Raw genomic sequence first — 24068 nt, forward strand, 5'->3', positions numbered from 1 at the left:
CCGGGTTCGCCCCGAAGCGTCGCGCCGCCGAGCCGGGACCGACGGCGTCCGCGGGCGCCGGGCAGCTCCGGCTGCGCCCGTGCGGCGGGGCGCYGACGCCGGACGGCGTTTCGCTTCGCCCCGTCCTGCCCGGACAGCCGCGGCCGTCGCCTACCTCAAAGCAGAGCGGCGCCCAGGAGGAGCTCCGTGCCGCGGTTGCACCGTTCGAGAGCTGAAAATAAAATAAAAGGCTTTTTTTCCCCAAAAAAACCAAAATAACTACTTTAAAAGTTTGCTAAGCTCAGTGCTCTCCTCCTGGTGCAAACTTACGCAGGAAGGGAACCCGGGAACATGGAAGGATCCMCCCGGCCGAGCGCCCGGAGGACGAAGGACTAGGTCCCTCGCCCGCGCGGGACYGCGCCGAGCCGACGGCACCGCTCCCGCCGGGTGGGAAGCAAAGTTCGCTCCCGTTGCGCCGGGACCGCTCGCTCGGCCCTTCTCTTTGCCTTGCAAAAATAATCGAACCCGTCGTTTCGCGGCTAAGGACGGAGGCCCTCCGGGCTGCCGCCGGGAGAGCCCTCGGAGGGGCGAGCTCTCCGGGGGGGCCCAATTAAGCACATCATCWTTTGCGCTGTTGGGTTTTCTAAGCCTCGGATTATTTTTTAATTGAACCAGGGCCTGGAGGAACGGCCTCGCTCGCGCTGGCGACCGGGAGCTGCTCCCCAGCTGGGCCGGCGCGTCCGCGGGGAGCGAGCGAAGCGCCCCTCTCCTCCGGCCCCTGCCTGAACCCCAGGGTCCTTGGCGGGCTGCAGTCCTGATGCCCCACGAGACCTGCTCAACCGTGCCAGCATCATTAAAAAAATATTTTTTTTTTAAATGAGGAAAGTGCCACCTGAGGAGCTAGGAGGAGCCCGGCCGAGCTGCCGGCGCTCGCGGCACGCTGTCGCCACGGGCTGGCAGACGGCCCCCACGCGTGCCTGCCGCGCTGCCCCGTTTCGGGTCCTGCCGCTGCAGGAACCTGCCAGCCTTGGGCTGGAGGTGGATCCCTGCCCGGGGGGGGGAGGCAGCAGAGCCGGAGGGCCTCAGCTCCCGCAGAGCATCGCCGTCGCCCTGCCTCGCCGGCGTCCTGTCCGTCCGTCCGTCCGTCCGTCCATCCGTGGAGGTGCTGGCCTTGCGCGCGGTTAGGAGATAAGTCCCGTATCCTAATAACAAATTCCTCTGGAGGAGGCCAACAGCTCCTCGCTTGCTCTCCTCCTCGCCTGCTTTAGCCCCGGTTGAGCTGTCGCTCAGTGGAGCGCATCTGGAGGAAACACATTTTTTCCGTCCCCCAGGACTTCTCCAAGCGCTGTCTGACCTTTTTGTCAGTAATGAGCTTGGGCCAGACACGAGGCACTGGACCTTCAGCCGCAGGCCACGCTCTCGGGAGCTCTCTTCAAACCACCGCTAGAGGGGACGGGTTGGATCCTGGGACAGATCCGTGCCAGATCCCGCCACTAACCCACCTCTGGCTGAAGACCTCCTCTCTCCCTGCAAATACAGGCAGAAAATGGGTCAGTTTGGGATATTCAGCTTCCCACGCAYGGATCAGAAAACAAATGTCGCTAATAGCTAGTGAGACCCGGGTCCCGTCAGGATGGGGAAACCCACACGTTTCAGCGCCCAGTGATTACGGGCTCTGCAGACGGGGGGGGGGGGGGCTGGTTTTTAGCCTTGGTTTTGTTAAATAAGGACGACGTTAGGATTTTGAAAAGCTCACCTYGGATGAAACGGCCAAACGTGGAATTAGCGTGGAGTGAACCCAAGGATAAACAAAACCCAGATTCGCAGCCGGGGTGCTCGCTCTCGGAGACCTGCCCTCAGAGCCGGTTACTGAATTCAGCTGGATCGACAAGTGCTGGCACCTGGATACGGCRCGTCCTCGGCCTTTGCTCTTGTCCAAGGCCTTAGAGGACAGGGTTCAGGCATCCACGGACCCGTGGGACCAGCTCCAGTAGCACCAGGCTACTACAGGTGAGATATTCTGAAGGAAGAAGTTATCAAAGATATGGGGAAAACACAACACAGCGTGGACTTATCTAGAGATAAACCATGGCAGATGCCTCCTCCAGAAGGGAAACAGGTCTAAGGTGGACGGTCTTCAGCAGAGCATTTCACAGCAGGGCTGGCGAAGGATGTTTTTGCATCTTGCAGGAATGGCGCTTGGAGCAGGCACGAGTGGGGGCCGAGACCCGGAGGGCTCCTCTCCTCCTCCTCGCCCCGCTGGCGCCTCCGTGCAGCTTTTCTCCCGGGGCATCGGCGCCGGCCGGTGGGCGCTGGGAGCGGGAGAGGCGTTTGCGCAGCGCCGCGGCCCTTCGGCAGGAACGAGCTCCTCCGGAGCGCTGGGTTCCCGGGTGAGCCCCGCCGCGAGGGCCGGAGCAGCCAGCTGGAAGCGGAGAGGGGCGTTTTCCCGGGGAACCCGCGRCTGCAGGACGCCGGGAGGCAGGGACAGAAACGCACGGGAAAGAGAAAACTGCACGAGCAAGGGACCGGGACGCGGGAGGCATCGGGCTGCGAGAATTGACACTTGGCTCCGAGCAGGACCAGCCCACGTTTGCGCCCGGGGCGCTGTGGGGGAAGCCCGCAGGGGGTTGGGGGGCTGCTGCAGCCCCACGGCGGGAGAAGGGGCTCCAGCGGCTCCGGCTCGAACGGCAGCACGCGCTCACGCGGAGCCGCCGGGCTTTCTCCCCCGGCGCGCGAGACGAGCCCGTGCCTGGCGCCCCGCGGCTCCTCGCCGCCCGCTCTTCTGCGGCCCGCAAGAGTCAGGCGAGTTCAGGCTGCGAGTGATTTATTGGAACCAGATGTGCTCGCTCCGAGCTGCCACGAGGAATTTCAGGGCGCTCCAGCTCCCGGCCCTTCCAGCGCCGGCCGCGGGGGCCGGACGAGGCCGGGGGCCGCCCTGTCTGCCGAGCCCGCTGCCCGTCCTGCCGGGGGGCTCCCGCAGAGGCTGCGAGCGGGCTGGGGAGGCGCCGTGGGCGCTGGGAAGCAATTCCGCTTTCTCCGGGCACCTCCAGCGCTGCTCGGCCGAGGCAGGTTGCAGAGCCGGGAGCAAAGGCAGCRTCGCCCCGCCAGCCCGTGCGGCATCCTGCTGGTCCGGTCGGGGACTTTCTGCTCCRTAGCAGCTCCCGAGCACCAGAATTTAAACCTCGGGGCACACGCTGCAGAGCATCAGCCCGGCTCGTGCGACAGCAGGGAGGAGACGCTTGGGGCCGAGCCGGCCGCGGGCTAGCAGGAGCCAGCCTGCGCTGCCGGAGGCRCGATGCTAACCTGCTGCTAAGCCCCAATTTTAAGGTTTCCCAGACTCGGGCTCTACATGTTGAAATCCCTCGGCGCTGCTCCTCCCGCTCCAGAGGCCGGCGAGCAAGGAGCCTTTCATCCACCGAGGACGGGGCAGCCGAGATCCCCCCGCGGCCCCCGGCCCGGCACCTCCCAGCCCGCGGCGCCGCCGACGCGGGGCRGGAGCCCGCGGGGCTCTCACTGTCCTTGGCTACGCGGCCTCTAGTCTCATCTTTCAAAAGGCCCTTTAGAGCCCGCTTCGGAGGCCTGCAAGGCAGCAGCCACGGAGCAGAGGGGAACGCGGAGCTGCAGACAAAGGATGGAGGGGACATAAGGTTGCAATAAACTGATCTAACGGCACGATGCAGGGCCGGGAGCGAGGAGGAGAAAAAGGCAAGGCTGGCTCGCCGGGGGCTCGCCGCTGCTCACCCGGCAGCACGCGCCGGAGGCTCCCCCCCCCCTCCTTCCCCCCCCCCCCCCCCCCCTGCTCACCCGGCAGCACGCGCCGGAGGCTTCTCCCCCCCTCCCCTCCTTCGCACCCCCCCCCACGCTTGATGCATGAAATAAGTTTTTCTCACGAGCGGCTCCTGCTCCCGCACCCCCGCCTGGCGAGCACAAAAGCCTCCTTGTGTCCGCGCCGCCTCTTTCTGGGCACGAACGTGTCGAGGGGAGGCCGAGCAGCTCCGCGTTTGCTTGGCCTCTCACCCCAGCCGGGGCGATTGCTGCGGGGGGCACCCGGCCCGTGCGGCTCCCCGGGCTCCCAGGCCAAGCCAGGGCCAGCGCGGGGCAGAGGGGAGCTGCACCTCTTGCTGCAAATCTTCCTTCATCTGCAAGAGCTCTCCCTCCATTTTAGAAGCTTTAAGGCCAGGCTGCTTAAGCCAAGCTCAGGCAGCATCCAGGAAAAAAGAAAAATAACAATAAAACCCTCTAAGGCCCACGGAAGCAGCAGCAAACCTCACGTCAACCTTATTTTGCGACCTGGCAAACCCTTGACACRAACTGGGACCGGCCTGCTGGCATACAGAAACTCGCCTGGTGGCGTGACTCCTACCCACTGAAGCGGGAGGCAAGGCAAAGCCTCCAGGAACGCAGCCCCGGAGCGAGCCGGCGAGCCGCCCGCCTGAAGCCGAACGCAACTTTGCTGCTGAAACGTCGCCGCCTCCTCCCCTTACCCGAATCTGTAGATCGTCGTCAAAACTGGAACGCCAGGCATGAAAATAATCAGCTGCAGCAGCACGCAGGGAGCCGGATTCTTCCCGGTGTTCGGTTTCACACTTAACCGAAAGCTCCCTTTAACTTCCAGCGAAGGGAGGCTGACGTCAGGTTTGCCGAGGAGCACAGAAATCCTTATCCACAGCAACTCTTCCTCCAAAGAAGTCAGCCGCTTGCYGGCAGATGCTGCCTGCGCTGGGCAGTAGCGGCATCTCGCACCGGGGCTGCGACACGCCGGCGGCCTCGGAGCCGGCGCTTCCTAGACATTTCCTCAGACAGATGCAAACTCCGCATCTTTTGCTGAAGTCTTTCCTGATTTTCTATTATACGTATTTTTAAAATTGACAAGATTGGGCCGCGGGAAGTTAAAGGAGTCGAGCGCGCCGCGCACCGCGGCCTCTCCGTGCGACTCGAACCAGGGCGCCGCGCTCCCTGGGCTGCGGAGCGGCCCGCGGGCTCGGCCCGCGCGGAAGGGAAGCTTAGCAAGAACGTGTATCCACAGACACGAGAGGGTTTCTCCTCGTCCCAAACACACACACAACTTCTAAACTCAAAAACTAGGCACCAACCCAGCTTGGATGTTTTTCTCCACCTTCCAGAAGCAGACGATCAACGTCACTAATTAAGCAAGGCTAATTTGCAACAACAGCCCGCCCGGCGAGCGACTCCCCCCTGGGCTGCAAAGGTCTCCGCGGTCTGAGCTCTCCGAACGCCACCTCYGCCTTCTCCTCCCCCGTCTCTTCCTGCAGCCAGCGCGACAAAGCCAGAACTACAAACAGCAAAAGAGTAAGAGTCGAGCAAATCAGTTTCTTAAAACTTATTTTAATATCCATGTCTCTTCTGTTGGGTAAAGCCAAAACAGTCTGGCCTGGTTTTAAGTTACAAATTCTTCATACACTTTTCTTTAAGTAAATGAACAGTGTGGCGATAGGGTCTGTTACGGGAAGTGAAACCCATATTAACGAGGAAGGTGTCGCAGCCAGAATTCTGCCAGGGTTCTCCACTGCTATCAGCACCGGGCAAGGCTAACGCTGTCCGCAGGCCCCCGAACGGGTGTCACACAGCAGGAATAAATGCATCTGACACAAAACTAATCACACCCACAGAGATAGCACACACTCTATGTCCAAGAAACGATTGGACTGGGCTTAAAAAAAAAAAAAAAAAAAAATCACCCTTTTAGAGTTCTCCCCTATGCGGATAGACACCAAATAATCAGCTTCAGCAAACAGGATGAAGCATCAACCCTGATTTTGCCTGACAGAGGCTGAATAGACATGTTGAAGCACTGCTTGCTAAACAGTTAACTTCTAAAACAGACCAGCAGGGATGGAAAGGGCTAAGAAATTATGGCTGAGGATTTAAAGATGCAGTATTTTTTTTTCTTTGCTTAAAATACTATGGTTTAAGGACCACCTTAATGCAGCTGCAAGTGAATATATCCAATTAAAAGCCCAAGAGACACTACAAAAATAGTCATAAAAATCAAAGCAGCAGAGTTCTGCACTTCCCAGGTCCATAGTTCAATTTCACCAGATTCCTCAATTTTTCAGCTAGCGACAGGTTCCTGAACAGGTTAAGCACGTTTGCGGACGACGGCTTATGGTAAGGCAAACGAGCGGTGGTTCTCTCGGAAAAGGTCTAACGGAGAACCTCGCTTGCCAGAAAAACGCCGAACGCCCAAGAAAACCCCGCACGCTGTGACCGCGGGCACACACCTGGAGTGCTGCACGGAGAACAGCCCCCCGCAGGCCCGGGGGCTGGATTAAGGAGCGTGCACAGTGCGATCTGTTCTTAAACGACGCCCTGAACCGCAGCAGCGCACCGCTCAGCTCCCTCCCGGACACTGCATCTTTAAATAGTTCTGGCTAAGAACTCCTGCCACATGTTAGGAACACTCCAACCTGGCTGCCACATGTTCAAGTGCTGTGCTTTTTGTACGTGTTTTCAGTCTTCCTTCGATGCGGGGAGGGAAAAAGGGGGCACAGTGGGGACAGGAGGCTTGTGTCTCACAGCAGGCAGACGCCCGCTGGAGGTGCAAGGCCCTTTGAGCAGATTACAGAAGGGAGATAAAAATAGTTAGGGCGTTTGTTCCCTTCTAGGACACATCTCCTTCCCCCTCATTTATGATCTGATGCAGTGATGTCAGTAAGTTTGGAAAGTCAGTAACTTTTTAAAGGAAAGCGTTAAGAGAGAGGAAGCTTCCCTGCCAAGTCACCTAACAGAGGAGCAGACGAGTCTTCAGCTTCGGATTTTTATAATGTTAACAAGATACGTACAGTACTGCACGAGCACAGATCACACATGTGATCAACTGAGCTGCGCTGATTCCTTCCCGTTTGCTGCCTGCCTTTTCCATAGTCAACGGGTATCATGCTCACAAGAGCAAAGAGCACTTCATGAACATGTCAGGGTGTGTTTTMAAAAAAMAAAAAAAAAAAAAAAAAAAAAAAAAAAAAAAAAAAAAAAAAAAAAAAGAAAGAAAAAGACACTCCCCCCCAGCATTTCAAATAAATTAAAAAGGTGCAACTGTTGAGAGAGCTAGGAAGCAGCAGTTGAAAACCTCATGGCAATCTGAGCTATGATCCAATCTGACCACAAGAGATCTGCGCAGGCCTGTTCTGCTGTTGGCTTCATCTCCCTCCTTAGAAGGTGAGTTATTCGTTAAGAGGCCATCCCAAGGGAGCAGARAGCTGCACCATCTGTAGAATGGACACTGCCATGTACCTGCTAATAAGGGTTTCACTTTGAGACCAGAAAACTGTTTTCTTCCAAAAAATTGTTATTTTAAAAAACTGAAATTAATTAGGGGTAAAACACTAACTCTAGTGCCATGAACAGGCAGGATCAACTTTTTTCCCCTCCAAAGGGCAAAGAGTCATATACCATCCCCAGCTGAACCTTGGTGCTTCGAGCTTTTCAGGAGATGTTACCTAAACTTTATTAAAAGAAAAAGAACAATGTTTAAATATCAACACTGGACTAGCCCAGTCTTTTTTCAAAGTCCACATTCTTCATATGAAGCACACACCGCGTCCTGGATTCCCCAAGGCTGCATGTTCAGAAGTTCACAGTACATGGAACCATGTCTTTTTGTATTTTCTTGAGTTTCCCCTCCTTGCTCAGAGCAGCCACCCTTTGTGGTCATTTACCAGATAAACCTCAAGCCAATTCCTAGCCACGTGGCTTGGCCTAAGATGCCGAAGGTTTTCTTGATGAGAGTTGATGTTGTCATGCTCTATGGATGGAAAAAAGCAAGAGAAAAAAAGCACCTGGTACAGGTTTCTTGAGACCCTTGCGGATTCCTCTATTCCAAAGCTGTTTCTGAAAGTCTTTTTGTCGTTTTTTTTTCAAGCAGTTTTTGGCCTATTACTCTGTCTCAGTTTGAAGAGCTGTTATTGGATGATCCAGAGGTTGATGCAATTGCAGCTCCAGCTGGGCTGCTTGTGGATACAGATTTGCGGATATGAGGCAGCAAGTATGGGTCACAGGCCAGCTGCTGGACATCTATCCGATCCTCCTTTCGGTAGGCCAAACAACGTCTGATAAATGCCTGCAGATACCCCAAAGGCAGAACAAGAATCAGCACACTGACAGAAACAGGAAGTTTTCTTTGATAGATAATTCTTTGGGAGCTGAGCCAATCTGACAGCCCCAGTGCTGAAATTCCTTCCCAAGTGACTGCACAGACAGCCCAGGTCTTATGCCAGAAGCTCATCTTTTATCACGAGAAAGCACAAGGAGAGACATACGCCGTACTCCGTTCAATCCTCCGTCTGACAACTACAACACAGCAAAGCCACAGACTGCTCTGCAGGAGGTAAGCACTAAACACAAAATTCCTTGCTAGGTTTAGGGAAACTAAGAGGAACGAACTGCCAGTGTGGTTCGCTGACTGACATAGGCAGCGTGATCAAACTTGCTGCAACAAGATTTACCTTTGCTTCTGGCGTGACTACTGGCTTTGGAGGGAACTGCACCTCGGTAGCTTTCAGGATTGTGTTCTCCTGCAGAATATCTTGTTGTGACTGGTTGTGGCCGAAGGGCTACCAAAACAAAAAAGAGACAATTCTTAAAGGTTGACAGCAGGTCTTAAAAGACCCATAAGACCCATAATGCTACTGGTTATCATCACTTGACATCATCATTTTTCCAGGCAARAAGCCCATACATGCAGTGAAAGTACTGCAGATTCCAACCAGATTAGCAGGACACGCTGCTCCTGTACTTAAACTGAACAAAACGGACCAAGCTGGAACATTGTCCAGAGAGGACTCCTGCTCAGGAGGGAACTCCCACCTGCTTCCAGACCTACTAGGTCACCAAGATGGTCTCCATCTAACTGAACTGTCAGGAGATTCATCCACCTCAGTCACTGCTGGGCTGGTTCCACTGTGAGACTGACAACACTAAGCAAGCCCAGCATGTTTGTCAGTCCAGGCATTCACAATACTTAGTTACCAAGAAATCACAAAAACAAGCATTATCCTGCCCCACCCAATCTCTTCTGTTGTCATGAAATACATTCAGATCGCCTTTCCTCAGGACAGTCATGTCTTCCTCATCTAGACTCCTCCCTTCCAAAAAACATCCTAAAAGCTTCTAGGGTAGGTCTCGGTAAGGAGCTCTTGTTTTAAACGAGTCGCAGCTGGTGAGCAGTACCAGGCTCAACAGGCACTGATAGCATCGCAAAACAACGTGACACGAAGAACCTCAGGTGACTGGCCTTCAACAGTATACTTGTCCTGCCCTTAAAGGCTTCAGTGGAAACGTGCCTAGTGGAAAAAGGAGTTCTGTAGACCATTGCTTCTAAAGGCAGTACCGTGTAGAGGTAAACACAGCCTAGTAAATTCTCCCTATCTCTTTAGCCTGGGCTCTGTCCTGGAACTGATAACAAAGAGTCAAGGTAGAAGCAGCAGCTTCTACTCTGGGGAGAAGAGGGAAGCAGACACCAGCTGCCTCCAGAGAGTCTGGGAATCATCACTGGGAAATGGGTTAAACGCCTTCTTACCTTTCTACCATAGAGACACTGATAGAAAATGACTCCCACTGACCAGACATCAACTTTATTTGAAATCTTTGGAGGTTCTTTCCCGACCACAAAACATTCTGGTGGCAGATACCTGGTTGGAAGGAAGTGACAACGKATCATTAGTACCATCTCCAAATACATTGAGTCACTTAACTTTGAAAAGAAGAAACAAGCTTCTGCAGTCGGACGTTAGCTTGGGATTCAAAGCACATGATTCTAGTTTTTTCTTTCCTATTTATCTTTGGGCCAAGATCACCACTGCTCATCACTTCCCTGAAGCAGTGATCTCACAGGACTCCCCAGACCTCCATGGTCTAAGCCGGTCAGCACAGTCAATTTCTTCTCACCAAAGCACATAAAATAATCCCAATTACTTTTATCTTTAAAACTGGCATTTGTTGTTGAACTGCCTTGGCCAGCAGTTTCGCAATGGAAACAGCCAGCCAGTGGCGAGACAGTGACAACACTTGGCATTGGGGATGAAATACTGCTGAAACCATCTTTCACATGACACTTAAAGCTGTGACTACAGATTGCACTGTGAGATTTGCATCTTTTTTAAGATTTAGCTCTGTGGATTTTCACCAGTTACACTGGAATTCTCTTTCCATTTCCTTGGCCCATCAATATTTCCATAGTGTTCTCCACCTCCTCACCTAAACTGAGGTTAGACAGTGCCATCATGCACTATGACTAGCTGCCAAGCTCCACTCCAGAGTTGGCTATTTCGGCCATGTACAACATATGCAAGTTTTCATCAGACTCTTTGGATAAGAGGTTGTTTTCAGATGCGTAAACACCAAYCCACTGGAAAGCAAAAAGCTGCCAGTCTCAAAAGGAGCTGTGTGCAACAACTGAACAAGCAGTTTCTAGGGTCTCAAATCTCCAGTGTCTCAAGTAGTCACAGACAATAGCAGCACATACAGAGCTGACATGGATCCAAAGCTGTTTGTAAACTATTTTTGATCTCTAACTTGCAAGTGCCCCAGGAGACACTCACCAGTAAGTACCAGCTCCCTGCGATGTCAGTTCCATGCCATCAACAGAGTTGTAGCTGTCATCATCCATGATTTTGGAAAGTCCAAAATCTGTGATTTTTATCTCTCCACATGCAGTACCATTGACTAGAAGAATATTACCTAAAAGGAAATAAAAACAGCCTCTTAAGACACACATCCAGCAAGAAAAGGCAGCAACAAAATTGCATTGAACTCCAGCACCCTGCATGAGAAGGCAAGCAACCTGCAAAACACTGAGCTGTAGCAGCCTGGGGCAGATGTTTTAACATTCAATACAGAGATTTTCAGAGAGAACTCTGCTCCCAGCAAGTTCTAGAACTTATCTGCCCATCCTTGAATAACTCTAACCCAGCATTAGCTGGAAGCTTCAGTTTATGAGCCCTACTCTCCAGATCAGCTTGATGCCCATGCTGTTTGCTCCCTCTCAGAGAGGACTGGCCCCGTTCAAAGGGCAGGTCAAAAAGGGAGACAAAGGAGAGAAGGGCATGCACACACACACAGTCATGACTCATTCTGCCCAGATTTCCTGACTTGCCCTGGCCTCTCAACAGCCAGAAACTCTCCCCTTCCTAGCAGTACTCCCCAGTGCTTGCTAAGCTCAACAAGGACAGTTACTGCTTGGGGAAAAGCCTTTTACAAATCTATCAAGGATCAAGCAGTCAGATCACCACAGTTCAAAGCCTACAATGAAGCAGCAGAATTGTGCACGAAGGCAGTGGATGAATCACTGTTTCAGGCAACAGCTGTAGGCAGAGCTCTGCAGCACACTCAGACAACATCAGCACAGTCAGCTGACGGAGAAAGAGTAACAAAAACTAGTGCAACAGCACCACCTCCTGTACAGATTCCTTATGCTGATGCAATAAAAACACATCACATACCAGTTACACAATGCTGATGAAGTGCCACCAGCACACAAAGCAGAGATAACTCTCTGATGAGGCAGTTGAATTTTATTGCATTAAGAAAAAAGCAAAGCAGCCAATACACATCACCCTAACCTAACCTAAGAGCACTTCCATTTTTGCCCTCCTGACTCTCTCCAATACTAGAAGAAAAGGGAAATCTGCGACAACACTGGGAGACATAATAAGCATCACTGAATTCAAAGGCAGACCTGAGCAAACACAACTTGACTGCCGTTCACAAAGCTGAGGATCTACAGCACAATCTGAAATCAAGCACTTCCAGGTTAGCTTCTGCCACCAAGTTTCTGAGCAGATGATGATTACAGAAAGAGTAAACCAGAAGAATGCAAACAAGAAACACTAGCAATTATGGGAACTTCTATGAAATAGTAACAGAAGCTTCCAACAACAGCAGAATACAAGCAGGACACTGAAAACCAAAACACAGACACTGGCAGTTCAAGCGCTCATTCTAAATAAGGAGGCTTCTTTTTCTGGAACGTTACTTCCTTGTTTCATGTTGCAACTCTAGGAGACAATAGCCTTTCCCAGCATGTTCTATGCATTTCAGCTCTTGCCTGTTGCAAGTTAATCTTCCCAGTCAGGCCTATCTCCTTTTTGCTGTCTGACCAAAGTAAACTTCCCTTAGTTACTAATAACCTATTATCTTTAATTAGCATCCTTGAACACGTCAGTTAGAAGCACAACATACCTGGTTTAAGGTCATAGTGTATGATGGGAGGTTTGATTTCATTTAAGTATTTCAAAGCATTCACAATCTGCATGATAATGGATCGCGCCTCTTTCTCAGACATTAACTTGTGCTGTTTCAGGTAGAAGTCCAGATCATTTCCCTCACAGTATTCTAACACTGTACAAAACCTAAAGGTGAAACAGTAATTGTTGTAATAAAAAAAAAATAAAAATAATAATAATAATAAAAAAGGAAAACAGAAAATCCACAAAAAAAMCACAACACTTTGCTGTTGCTTCTTTGTAAGAGATCATTTGGTCAATATATTAAATTAAAAGCCCTCCAACTTTTTCTACAAATATGACACTAGGAGAACGGTCCACAATATTCAATAGTGCAATGGTCAGAGATACTCAATTTAGTGCTAGGATCAGGAGCAGACAGCTGAAACAGCTGAGGCACATGGTCAAGCTAACTAAGAAGTGGGATTTACTAATAGAGTATCACACCTGATCTAATATGGTGCATCGCTTTGTGAGTTAGCAGCTCTGCAAAACTAACTTATGTAGAAACAGTTTGAGATATCTCTGCAACACAGTCTACAGCACTAGAATTTAGTGAATGTCCATACCAGTGGAAAGCTTTATTAGACCAAGTATTYGTACTCAGTGGGTCAAATCAAGTTGAAGTACACAGCAACGTCACTTACGAGTCAGTATCCAGCGAAAAGTAGTCATATAGCTTAACTATTCGAGGATGATCCAGTTCTTTGTGAATTCTGTACTCTCTACATGCATGTCTGAAAGTAGGAAAGTCTGGGCATTAGTCATACAAGTAACTTAATTCTGAGTTCTGTGCATGGAGCACCCAGACATAGCACTCAGCAGGCCAAGTTTAATCACAGACCCATGCACATTACTTAAGACAGCTTAAGAAAAGGCAAGCAAAGGAGGAGTTGCTCAGAACAGCCCTTGAGAACCAAGGAGTCCAAGTGTATCTTGAATGCTGGCAGTACTACAAAATAACTAATCCTGATTAATGGTACTGGCAACCAAAGTAGAATAACCTCACAGTAAATTGTTAAGTCATCCAAGATAGCTGTAACACAAAATTCAGCAAACTCTAGAAAAATTCCAGGATGCTCAACAGTCCAACTTCTAAGCTTCAATTCCAGCTTAGTTTTTGCCAAAGACTTGTCGGGAAACTGGGGAAATAAGACCACAGCTTTGTCTTTGAAGCTCTGTCAAAAAGGTTTCCTGCCATTCTGCAGTGCTCATCTAACCCATGGCATTAAAAAACAAGCGTTACCAACACCAAGAGGTTTCCTGCACCTCCCTTCTAGGCCATGACATACATACATTCCCGATCAGTTGTAAAAGGACTAAGTGTTCTAGGAAACGAAGGGGAAGGCTATCAGAAAGGACAATGCAGGTGTGCACCCAGAAGATGGGCATAAGCACATTTCCTACATAAGCAGAGTCTAGATGTCTTGGAGGGGAGAAGCCAGTTCAACATTTTCTTCCTAGAGCATTACTGCTGCTGTCAAACCCTGTGCCACAGCACTGACAAAGATGCGTGTGCATTGTGTGCATGTGCACGTTTCAGACACTGCTGAACTGACCGTAACTTTTTCAAGTTACTGGGACTAAGACTGGCTTTCTAAATGTGGCAAAACAGAGAAAAACGGCAGCCTGTTCATGAATACTGGCCAACCAAACACATCAGCAGAGTTTGGAAACACAGCCCTCTGCTTTAAAGCTTTACTTACTTGTGATAATTTTCTTTCTTCTCATCTCTCCAATTCTTATTTAATTGGTGTATTTTCACAGCTACATATCTCTGTTCTGTTAAATCAAACGCCTGCAGAGAGAAGAGCTGAAAATCAGTAGGAATCAAAACTTCAAGTTAATACTGCAAAAGCAGACAAGCTCCAACAAACCAATGTCCCCACCCAGGAAATCAACATTACAACATATCAAGTGAAGAGCAAACCCACATTTTGATGCAATTTAGTTTCATTAGTGAAACCACGCAACTCCGAAAGTAACTGGATTTTCTGGGCTTTGATCTGACCTTCCCAACGGAATCTATTGTTGCACTTATTGTGACATTTTACCACCAGCTACAATGGGATCAGAAAGGCCATATTATCAAAATACAGTCAGAGTTAATCACACTGGGAAAGATGCTGCCATTATTCCTCCAAACCACCTAGCACATTGTCTACACTCTGTAAAAAACCAAAAACAAATCATGCAAARGATTTTTAATGCTTTATTTCACACTGCTAATTCAATAAAATGTTGCAGCTTGTTTAAAAGCTGGAGAACCCGATTGCTAAATTGTATAACTCTTGTGCTATGTTTTTTCTCCTGGTCTTTTGCTTTGAAGAATGGATCACTAGAAAAGTGCTCCTGGAGAAGTATAGAAATCTTCTACCTTGTCTGAGGCAGCAAAACCTAATAATTTAGGGGACTCAGAAAAGACCCTACTGGAAGCAGAAAAGAATTCTGTTGTAAAGGTTGCATCTGTACTCCTAGCATGTATGTAAGACTCTGGAGAAGAGGGTGAGGTATTTCTTTGTTTTAATAATATTATTAAAACTGTTTAGTGTGGTCAGGTAGGAAGCACTCATATCCTTTGCTGTTAACTCTGGAGCCTAGGATCTCTACCTAGTCAGCAGAGCCTCAAAAGAGTAATTCAGAGTACCTACATGAGGATCACTCCCTCCTTTCCCTACCTGAGCAGTCCAGCCTCCCAGCTTAGACACCTAATGTTGCACTGCATCAAAACAACAAGTCACCATGAAGCTTCTAATATTGGTGTAGTTATTTTAGTTCTAACTGAATTCAGTGGGAACTAGAAACTAGTGAGTGCAGATGGAGAATACTTACAACTGGAGAGGCTTTAAGCATAATAGGCAAATTGAAAGCACAATCACAGTATCACAGGTCTCGGCCACGTAAAAGTGCTGACATACAAATAATCCTCAGTTCCAGGAAAATCCCAAGCCTACAACACCCAGTCTGCTACTTCAGTGTGTAAAAGGGAAACATAAGACGGTAACTTTCTACTCCCAGGAAATGAAGGCTTTGCTACGTTACTATTGGAGTTTTCCCTTTTGTTTACAGTAATGTTTAGACTTAATATGCTCTACTCGATAAAACTTAACCACTTCAGTTTTTATGTGTAGGCTCTTGAACAAACGTTTTACTTCTTTGTCCTGGCAAAACTTGCGGACCTAGTGCAGTATTTTCTTAAAGCATGTATTTGTAGAAAATACGACCTCTGAAGAGCAAAGCAGAACCTAAAAATCTCAAGCCTGCTGTCTAATAGAAGCCAGATGTAACATGTGTTTCTTCCTCCCTTCTTCCCCCCACAACAACATGCACCATTGAGAAAACAAGTGTAAGATACTGCTTACTGCAATATTTCATTGCAGATTCAGATTACACCACAGACTGGTGCTTCAAATTTACCTTATATACTTCACTGAAGCCGCCTCTACCCAGAAGATGTAGCAACAGATATCTATCATTTAGCGTTGGATGGTCTTTAAATCTGGAGAGAAAATAGAGTTTAAGAATACTAACAGTAACAATGCACTCTACTGCACAGTAACAGCTATTACATAGCTTAGAAACAATACTTTTATATTACAACTGAAAATTTTAGAACTGTTAGTAACCGCCAGATTTGACAGCATCTGATCACATTGCATTGATGAAAGACCACATAACGGTACTGATGTATTTGGAAGCCTTTATTTCACCATAGCTTCCAATTCACCCTCCCCACCAAACAACTGACATATTAATGTAAAAGACCGATTAAAAGGAAAAAAATAAAAGTATTTCCTATTAGAAGGTTTTTGTCCATGACTCCCACGTGCTTACTGTGAATTATCTTCATTGTGTATCCTTTTCAATTCCCTGATATGTAGATTTCTAACTCTTTCTAGCCGTTCCAACTCTGCCTGGATCTCTGCTTCTTCCTGCACAAGGAAGAAAAAAATCAGCAAGATGTGATATATTCTTGGGGCAAGAGAGGGAGAGCACGTGTTGTAGGTACAGAGTGTAGATCTCCGCGTTCGCCGTATCATGAAAAAAAAAAAAAAAAAAAAACACAATACAACTTAAGACAATGCAGTTTGCATTTCTGCCTGATCTATTGAACCACAAATGGAATTCCACTTGTGAAGAAGTTGGTAAATAACTTGTCTGAGAGATTAAAGAGATGTTCCTGGGCAACTTCAAGAGTGGGTGGAAGGTGGAAATAAGAATGTTAACATTAAAGAGGAGGATATTCCAGGTGCTATCTTCCATCTTAAAAAAAATCTTAGAGTTTTACTCTGAAAACTATCACATCACAAACTTTACAATAAACTTCCAACATGTGTTCTCCACTCAAGAAATTTAAAAATCAGCTAAACCAAAGTAGAAGCAAGTTATAGCTAGAAATTTTTGTAAGAGGCATCATCTAAATGTACAGCACACTTCAGTATACAACAGTAAGGCGAGTAGAGACCCGTTCACACCTAAGCAAATTGCTGATGCCAAGCACTTTAGACAAGCAAGTCTAGAGTTAAAAGGCAGAAATATCACAGAACATCCTTAAGTTTGAGTGGCAAACAGGTCATATTAAGAACAGTAGATTGCATCAGTGCAAGTTTAATAGCCTACTTAGTAGGCTGTTTGGATTCTTGTCTCTCTCTGTGTCTTCAACACTGGGAGCTACTACCTCACGCTGGCAGATTCCCCAAAGGGCCCCTCTAGTTTAACTGAGCCCCTTCTCTGCACTTTAAAACAGGAATGACTGATGAATCCTGTACTTCATGAAAGAGTTTAACTACTGCTTGCTTGCAAAAGTTTTTTTCTGGACCATAGAGATCTTATTGTTCTCAAAAAGACTGTCTTGGTTCCAGACAGCATCACGTCTAGAAATAAAATCAGGAAGTACAAGTGCCGAGAGCCTCTGCCTCACACAGGAATACGTTATGCTCAGCATCTTTGTCTGTGGTTTGCATCAGCTCTGGTTCTGCACCTCCTCTGTTAAGGGCTCCCCAGCTGTTTTTGCAGCAACTCAGCCTCTCCTGGGACAAGGMAATGAGGACAGCCCTCTCAAGAAAGGAGCAGGGATGTCATGGTGTCACACAGGGATGGAGACAGTGCCCAGAGAGGATGGAGAACCTGAAAGAATGCAATGGTGTCTCATTTGAGGTAAGCAGGAGAACAAGGCAGTGGGTAACTTTGTGCCATTTTGATACATTGTTTGTGTATGGAARTGATAAGAGTAGCAAGTTTAGTGCCCTCAAGTAAGACAAGAGAATTGCAGACAGGGTTGCAAATCTCAATGAAAACGTGTGCCTTAAGCAGTATTATTTGCTGCATATGACTCAAGGGACATAGTTACCCATTTGTCTTGTGATTCCAGTCCTTCCCTTCTCAACTGGTTCTATTTTTAGGCAGAAAGAATGAGCCAGTTTCCAAATGTGGAGAAGGATAAGCACAGGCTTCAGACAATGCCACAATCCCAGAACATTACTTCATTTTCCATAAAGGTCAATTCTAAATGGATTCCTCTGTTCCAGGGTGGCATACTACATGCCAGCAATAAACGGACCTGCAATTAACACACWCTAGCAATGAGGAACTGTAGGGCACTCCTGCCCCTATCACCTATCTTTGCTCACAGGTCAGTAAAACACAACTGGCAAAGTACCAGTGGGTGCCATGTATGCATTCATTTTCCCTTGCCATGGCAAATAACAAGGGGTACAGTGGCACTGATGAAGCCTTACAATCAACTTGTGTATTGAGAACACAGGGGGGAAAAAACCAAAAAYCAAAACCAACCACATAAAGAGTTCAGACGCCACCAGAAAGAATGCAAACGCACTGCTAGCGTCTGCCGCGTTTTTTCTCTTTATTCCAGACGAAGAAAGTTCATGTTATTCTCTGGCCTTTAGTAAGGATCACAGCTGACCAGGAAATAGGAAAGACATCTATTTGGTTGGTACTTCAGCAGATGAAGTGTCCTGAGAGTTTTATTTATGTTATTGCAGTCACTTAAAAGGAAACCAAGAGCTTATCTAAATATAACTTCACTTGCAGGTGCAGCTCCTGCTGAAGCCAATGTTTTTGAAAACAAATGTGCTTTACAACTAGCTAAATACTACTAGCTTCCAAAAGCCCAACAGACTTTTTGGATTGTTACTACTGTTACTAATAATGCTGGTTATTTGCCATTGCAAAGAAACGGGAAAGTCATTGATGTCCGCACTTTCTATTATGTTCTCATAATTTTCTTCCTTTTTTTAATTTTATGATGGGACCTAGCATTTTAATTTACKCTGTATTTCAAACTGCAACAAGAATCGAATTTCTGTGCCTGAAAGGCGTTCAGGTATCCACATTTCTATAAACAGGAGTTGAACAATTGGTCCATGCTTTCACATTCCCCCATACTAGACACATACAGGGCCCAGCACTAGGTTGGCCCTAGTGACATTGTAAGATGGGTCAAAACAACTAACTCTTTAGATGAAAACATAACTGTAAGAATGGAGTCTACTCCCTGAAGCAAAAAGCATCTTTACTCAATATCACTTCCTTGGAAAACATGATTAAGGAATTCTAGCTACCTCTTCCAAACAAGAAAAAACTCCTACTTAGGGAACAAATGGCAGYGACTGCTACRAAGAGATGCTATTGTTCATAAAACACTGAATCAAAAAAACCTACCCTAAAAGCCTTTTCTGCGGCTAGTTCTTACCTTTTTAAGATGACCTAGTCGGAGTTTGAAGATTTCTTCCTGTTCGTGATATTCTGCTAATGTTAACCTGCACACAAGGAACAGAGATCCAGTGTGTTAAGCTTCAATGCATCTGATATAACAAACAGACAATTTGCAGTATACGCATTAGCTACRTATACATTTAATAATCCATAACATTCTCTTGTGAAAATGACTACTACGCAGTGTACTTCAACACCTGGCAGGACGCTTTTAGTTAAACTCTGCAATCAGTCTTATAGAAGAGACCAAAAGCTCAAACCTCAATCAAGTAGCTGCACGTAGCAAATTGAAACTCAAATCCTTAATAACACCTATTTAGCATGCTGATCGACTTTTAATAAAGAATGCTAAAACATAATCTAAATATGGAACATCGAACCATAAGTGTTCTACATCTTATTCTTCAGCTTAAGCTTAGCTTTACTGCTTGATTTTCAAAAATTTTTCTTGTAATAACAGAAAGTAACCCATTCTCTCCAGCACTAGTAGYACCCCTAGCAACAGTGCCATTACAAAAACAGCACTAAACTGAGATTCCAAAATTTTTTTGTTCCAGGCTTTAAGTGTTTTCCAGGGAACGCCCTGGGCAATTTACTTCAGCTTTCCACATCTTTCACTCCATATGTGAGGGGCAATGGGATACCGTGAGCATGTTACTGATGGTAAGTGATGCACAAAGTTTTCATCCTAGATTGCTGGTCAAAAAAAGGCACTCAAAGTTTCAGTGTTTTCAGTGTATTTTAGAGCCAGAGAGAGGCACGTATGAGAGAAGCAAAGAACTGCCTTAAAACAGTGACAGATCCCATCACAAATGAAATAAAGACATGCCGAGATCTTTAAGGTTAGAAGGCTAATCACTATACTGATTTTCTCATTACCATCAGCAAAGAGTTTGTTAAAAACATTAGGCACTTGTACCTAAAGTTATGTAGCCCTTATCAAATGCATTTATTTACTTTGTAAACAAGACATGTGACAACATAAATATCTTTTGTGAATCTAAAGCAMGCGAAAACTATTTCCCTAGAGGATTTCTGCTGTAGCAGATAAGCTCTGCAGGGTATTTAGTACAGAAGTTAGCGTGTGAGTCCTCCACAGCACCAACACTGCAGCTAGATTCAAGAGGGGACAGAGCCCTACATTTGCACGAGGCTGCAGGACCCTGGCTTACTTTACAATAAATGAAAAGGAGACTGCATTCAGACAGTTGATTAAGCACTTGTCTTGAAACGCTCCTACTTCTCTCCACTATTGATAATGCAGAGGGTCTACTTATTTGAAAGAACTGCTTTAGTGGTTGTTAACTGATAATTTTAACAGAATCCATGTTCCTTCTGAAGGAACTTCTACCACAAGGAGCTGTTAATCATAAATTGAAAACATAAAAATCCCAGTACCAGAAATGTTTATGTAATGACTCATTCGATAGAAAAGTGTGCCATTTTACAAGAAAAACATTATGACCTGAATTTTAATCAAATTCAGCTAATCTAAAAGGCCACGGAACACCTTGAACAGGAACAAACCTTCCTGGAATTTTAGACCTCTGGTTGGTATTTCTGTATACAGGATAATGGGACAACCGAATAAGCCAGCGACTTTCTGCATGACCTTGTGCACAAGAGAAATACAGGGTTAAACACTAACAACCTAGTCACTAAACAGGAGACAGAATGAGTACCACTAGGCTACCATTGACCAAAACAGCTGCATGTTTGCAGTTACTATTACAAAAAAAAAAAAAAAAAAAAAAAAAAAAAAAAAAAAAAAATCAAGGATGCTGTCAGACAAATATTGTCCTGTTTAACACAAGCATGCTTGAAATACACCATGTCTACTGCAGGTGATGGCTCTAATATTGCCCAAGTTACCCTAACAAACCTCAGAAAACCCCAGCAGGTTAATCCTGAATGAAATCATCTTGGTTTCATTCACACGGTAGATAATATTTTCAAGAGAGTACTCTGGGGAAGGGTATACTTAAGTTTGCATCAGGGAACCTTCCTCATCCTTTCAGAGACAGAACAGCCATACCAAGATGAACCAAAATGAAATTGAGGGATTTAGCTGTCTACTCCTCTTTCAAATGAGACATTTACATTCAACTTGCCTATAAAAGAGCATCTGTAAGAACTCCACAAAAAAAAACCTCTCCCTCCAAAATCAGAAAGACTTTGCAATTGAAGGGCAGCCCTGCAAATCCATTTATGGGACAACTAATGATTGAACAAGTATCCATTTAGCMTACTGCTTCAGCTGACGTGCAGAAACAACGTTTTCATAAGCTAAAACACTCCACATGAACCACATCCACGCACTGGCAAGCGGTTTTTACACAAACCACCACAAGAAGCTCTTCTAAACCACAAAGACAAAACTCKGGAATATAACTGTGAAGAATGACAAAACAGCAAGAGAAATAGATGAAAAAGACCAAGTAGCACAAAAAGGCCTACCAGCAAACCCAGGCAAAACCAGAGAATAATGGCAAGGCAGGCTGGCAATGTCGGTATAACCCCACTGGGTACCATGGATAAGTATCATGATTGCCAGCCACAGTAAGGCCTGTGCACTCATGCCTACAGCATAAGCCACACTGCTGCCGCATCGTCTTTCTACTGAGTAGAACCATCCCTACAGAATCGGGAAGYCTTAAATGCATCAGAGTACAGGCTTGGACTTCTCCATTCAGGGATAGCCTCTCTTCTAAATCGTTATCAATACACATTTCAAAAAAACAGGGAAGCCCGTAACATTCTAAAACTGGTCTAGTGAAAAATGGCTTCCCTTCAAGCATATCAAGACTTTCAGAGTATCAATAGCTTCAAAACAAGGCTACAAAGCAAAGAATGAAGCTTTATCTACCTTTCCATTTCCCTTAACTGACATAGCTGGAAAGGACTGCTTTGGAGATACAGTACAATACTTAACACATCATCTTTATAAAGAGCATCTTTCTCTCCAGCATATCCAGTTAATCGTTTGAAAAACCTCATCAGAAAGTACATGTATTGTACCATAYAGAAATACCTAAATGAAGCAGGAAGTTGCAACAGTTCAGAAAAAGACACTGCTTTTCAAACTTGATGCAGCAGGAACACTGGAAAAGTTACTGCATTCAAAAAAAGGTCAAGCTCATACAAAGTTTGGACTCAGTAATGATCCCAGTTTTACAGCAAAAAAAACTATTTAGAACTGCAGCAAATGTTCCTGAATGCCAGGCTAATTCCACAATATTCATCTGTGCATGGAACGAAGCCTAGATGCAAGGGCAGGATTCCATTTCCCAGCAGATATTTTGTCCTCTAATCAAAACATAAAGCTTTGTAATGCACTGAGAAGGTCACACAACGTACGTTTCATTTTCTGCTCCATTGGTCTTGTTCTTGCGCTGCTTCTGCTCATTGCTTGCTGGAGGTGTCTGTCCCATTGCAGGTGGCTTCCGTTTTGCTAACATTTTTCGTTGCCTTTCTATTTCTTCCCGCTGGGAATTTATCCTTTCCTGTTGCCTGGAAAAAAGGAGGCAGAAAAGACATGAAGCAGAGAACTAACGAGATGTACTTAGTTGTCTTCAGCGTCTGCTCTTAACAAATTAAAGCAATGAATTTCAAATCAGTTGTAAGATTAGTAACTAAATGTTTTTGTACAGAAAAGTGGGCTGTGCCAAACACTACAACCCACAGTTTTTAAATGTATTTTACATAAAAGTGGATTCTTCTCCTGGCCCACAGAAACCTTTTAGTAAGCAAAAGGTTTTATTCATGCAAAGGATATCCCCAAAACAAGGAGCTTGTAACCTCAAGGAAAACCCACACATCCACARTAAGTCCTAGCTTTCCACAAACTTTCCTAGAAGTCTCTATTCTGAATCTGAGACTTTCCTGTCAAAACCATTCCTGAAGCCTGGCACTGTCTGGGAAAGGATCCTTCTACTTCAGAGGTCCAGTTAAACTATCCTTAATTCTCTAAAATGTTAACTAATACTATTCCAAATTTCACTAMGAAAACAGTCTCTCCTCCAAGAAAGAGTATTTTAAAACTGCCTAGCTATTTTATAGTGATAGAAATACTCTTTGAGATTTTTAATGTAAATGACTTGAGAATTTACMTACTTAATTCACTTTTTAAAAGGGGACTGAGATTGCAGCTGAAGTTTTTTTTTCCTACCTCTTAAAGCACAAACTAAGGAAAAATTATAAAATCCTTAATCTGTACTTAACAAGAGCTGCAACTCCATACCAGACTACAGGGAAGCAATCTGATTGTAAGAGACCATACATAGCTCAAGCATGCAATTAATTTGCAGAGTCCTACTTTAAAGGTCTAGGCCAGGTGGGAATTCACTGGATATTTCCATTAACATCCTACATAAAAGGGTCTCTGATCTTCATTTCCAGGTATCTGCAGCCCCTTTGATCGCTGTTGCCAGGAGGCAAARAAAGTAGTGTGTTTTCTCTTTTAAGCTTCTCTACTTAGCATCTACTTAAAAAAAAAAGCTAAATAGCTTTCTTTGACTGATATATGCAGTTATGCAAATCAAATTGATTGATTCAAGATACATGTGGGAATTCAGTCCCTCTCTCCACCCTAGGCAGTGCACAGCCAGCTAGGTACACTAAGAACACCCAACAGGGCAGTCTACTCTTTTCTAACCCAGAGGCCAACTCAGACAACTTAATTCCAGTTTTAAGTCTCTGGAGTTCTGAATTGAACTGCATTTCTCACTTTGACACTAGCAGATTCCCCATTGCTATAAACTGCCACCGGCCAAGTACCTAACTGACCCTTTCATACATCATTCACACCATTCTCATGTTTTGACATGCAAGGTACCACACACGACGGCTTAGTTTTTCCTTGTCTGCCTCTGAAGGTAAAGGTAACTCTGTGCTCACTTGATGAGGTTCTGGAAAGCATAGCCATCCGTCCACTGCTCAGTGAAAGACGCGCCATGCCGCACCGTAGTGAAGTGACCTAGCCTCAATCGATCCTGCATGCTCTTATCTCGGCATGCCATCTTCTCCTGTTTTGACTGAAAACAAAATAAAACAGATGTTAAAATATAAGCCACAAATTAGCAGCTGAGGGCTATGCCATGTTTTAAAATTACTACC

General features: G+C 46.3%; 1 protein-coding gene across 4 annotated transcripts in view; it reads right to left on the reverse strand.

Moving 5' to 3' along the window:
• Nucleotides 1-6743: 6743 nt before the first annotated feature.
• TLK2 (tousled like kinase 2) overlaps nt 6744-24068 on the reverse strand; it is a 40548-nt gene continuing 23223 nt past the window's right edge. For all 4 annotated transcript variants that reach the window (XM_085309954.1, XM_085309956.1, XM_085309955.1 and 1 more), the window contains 12 exons: nt 23850-23986; nt 22311-22463; nt 18931-18997; nt 16053-16150; nt 15636-15717; nt 13925-14016; nt 12866-12955; nt 12175-12344; nt 10536-10674; nt 9515-9626; nt 8442-8549; nt 6744-8056 (listed from right to left, as the gene is read on the reverse strand). In XM_085309954.1, coding sequence (XP_085166080.1) covers nt 7883-8056; nt 8442-8549; nt 9515-9626; nt 10536-10674; nt 12175-12344; nt 12866-12955; nt 13925-14016; nt 15636-15717; nt 16053-16150; nt 18931-18997; nt 22311-22463; nt 23850-23986 — 1422 coding nt within the window. In that variant the 3' untranslated portion in view covers nt 6744-7882. The remainder of the gene's footprint in view (nt 8057-8441; nt 8550-9514; nt 9627-10535; nt 10675-12174; nt 12345-12865; nt 12956-13924; nt 14017-15635; nt 15718-16052; nt 16151-18930; nt 18998-22310; nt 22464-23849; nt 23987-24068) is intronic.

The sequence above is a fragment of the Rhea americana genome, unplaced genomic scaffold, assembly GCF_003343005.1.
Source record: "Rhea americana isolate MKP2758 unplaced genomic scaffold, rheAme1 scaffold_308, whole genome shotgun sequence".
Classification (NCBI taxonomy): domain Eukaryota; kingdom Metazoa; phylum Chordata; class Aves; order Rheiformes; family Rheidae; genus Rhea; species Rhea americana.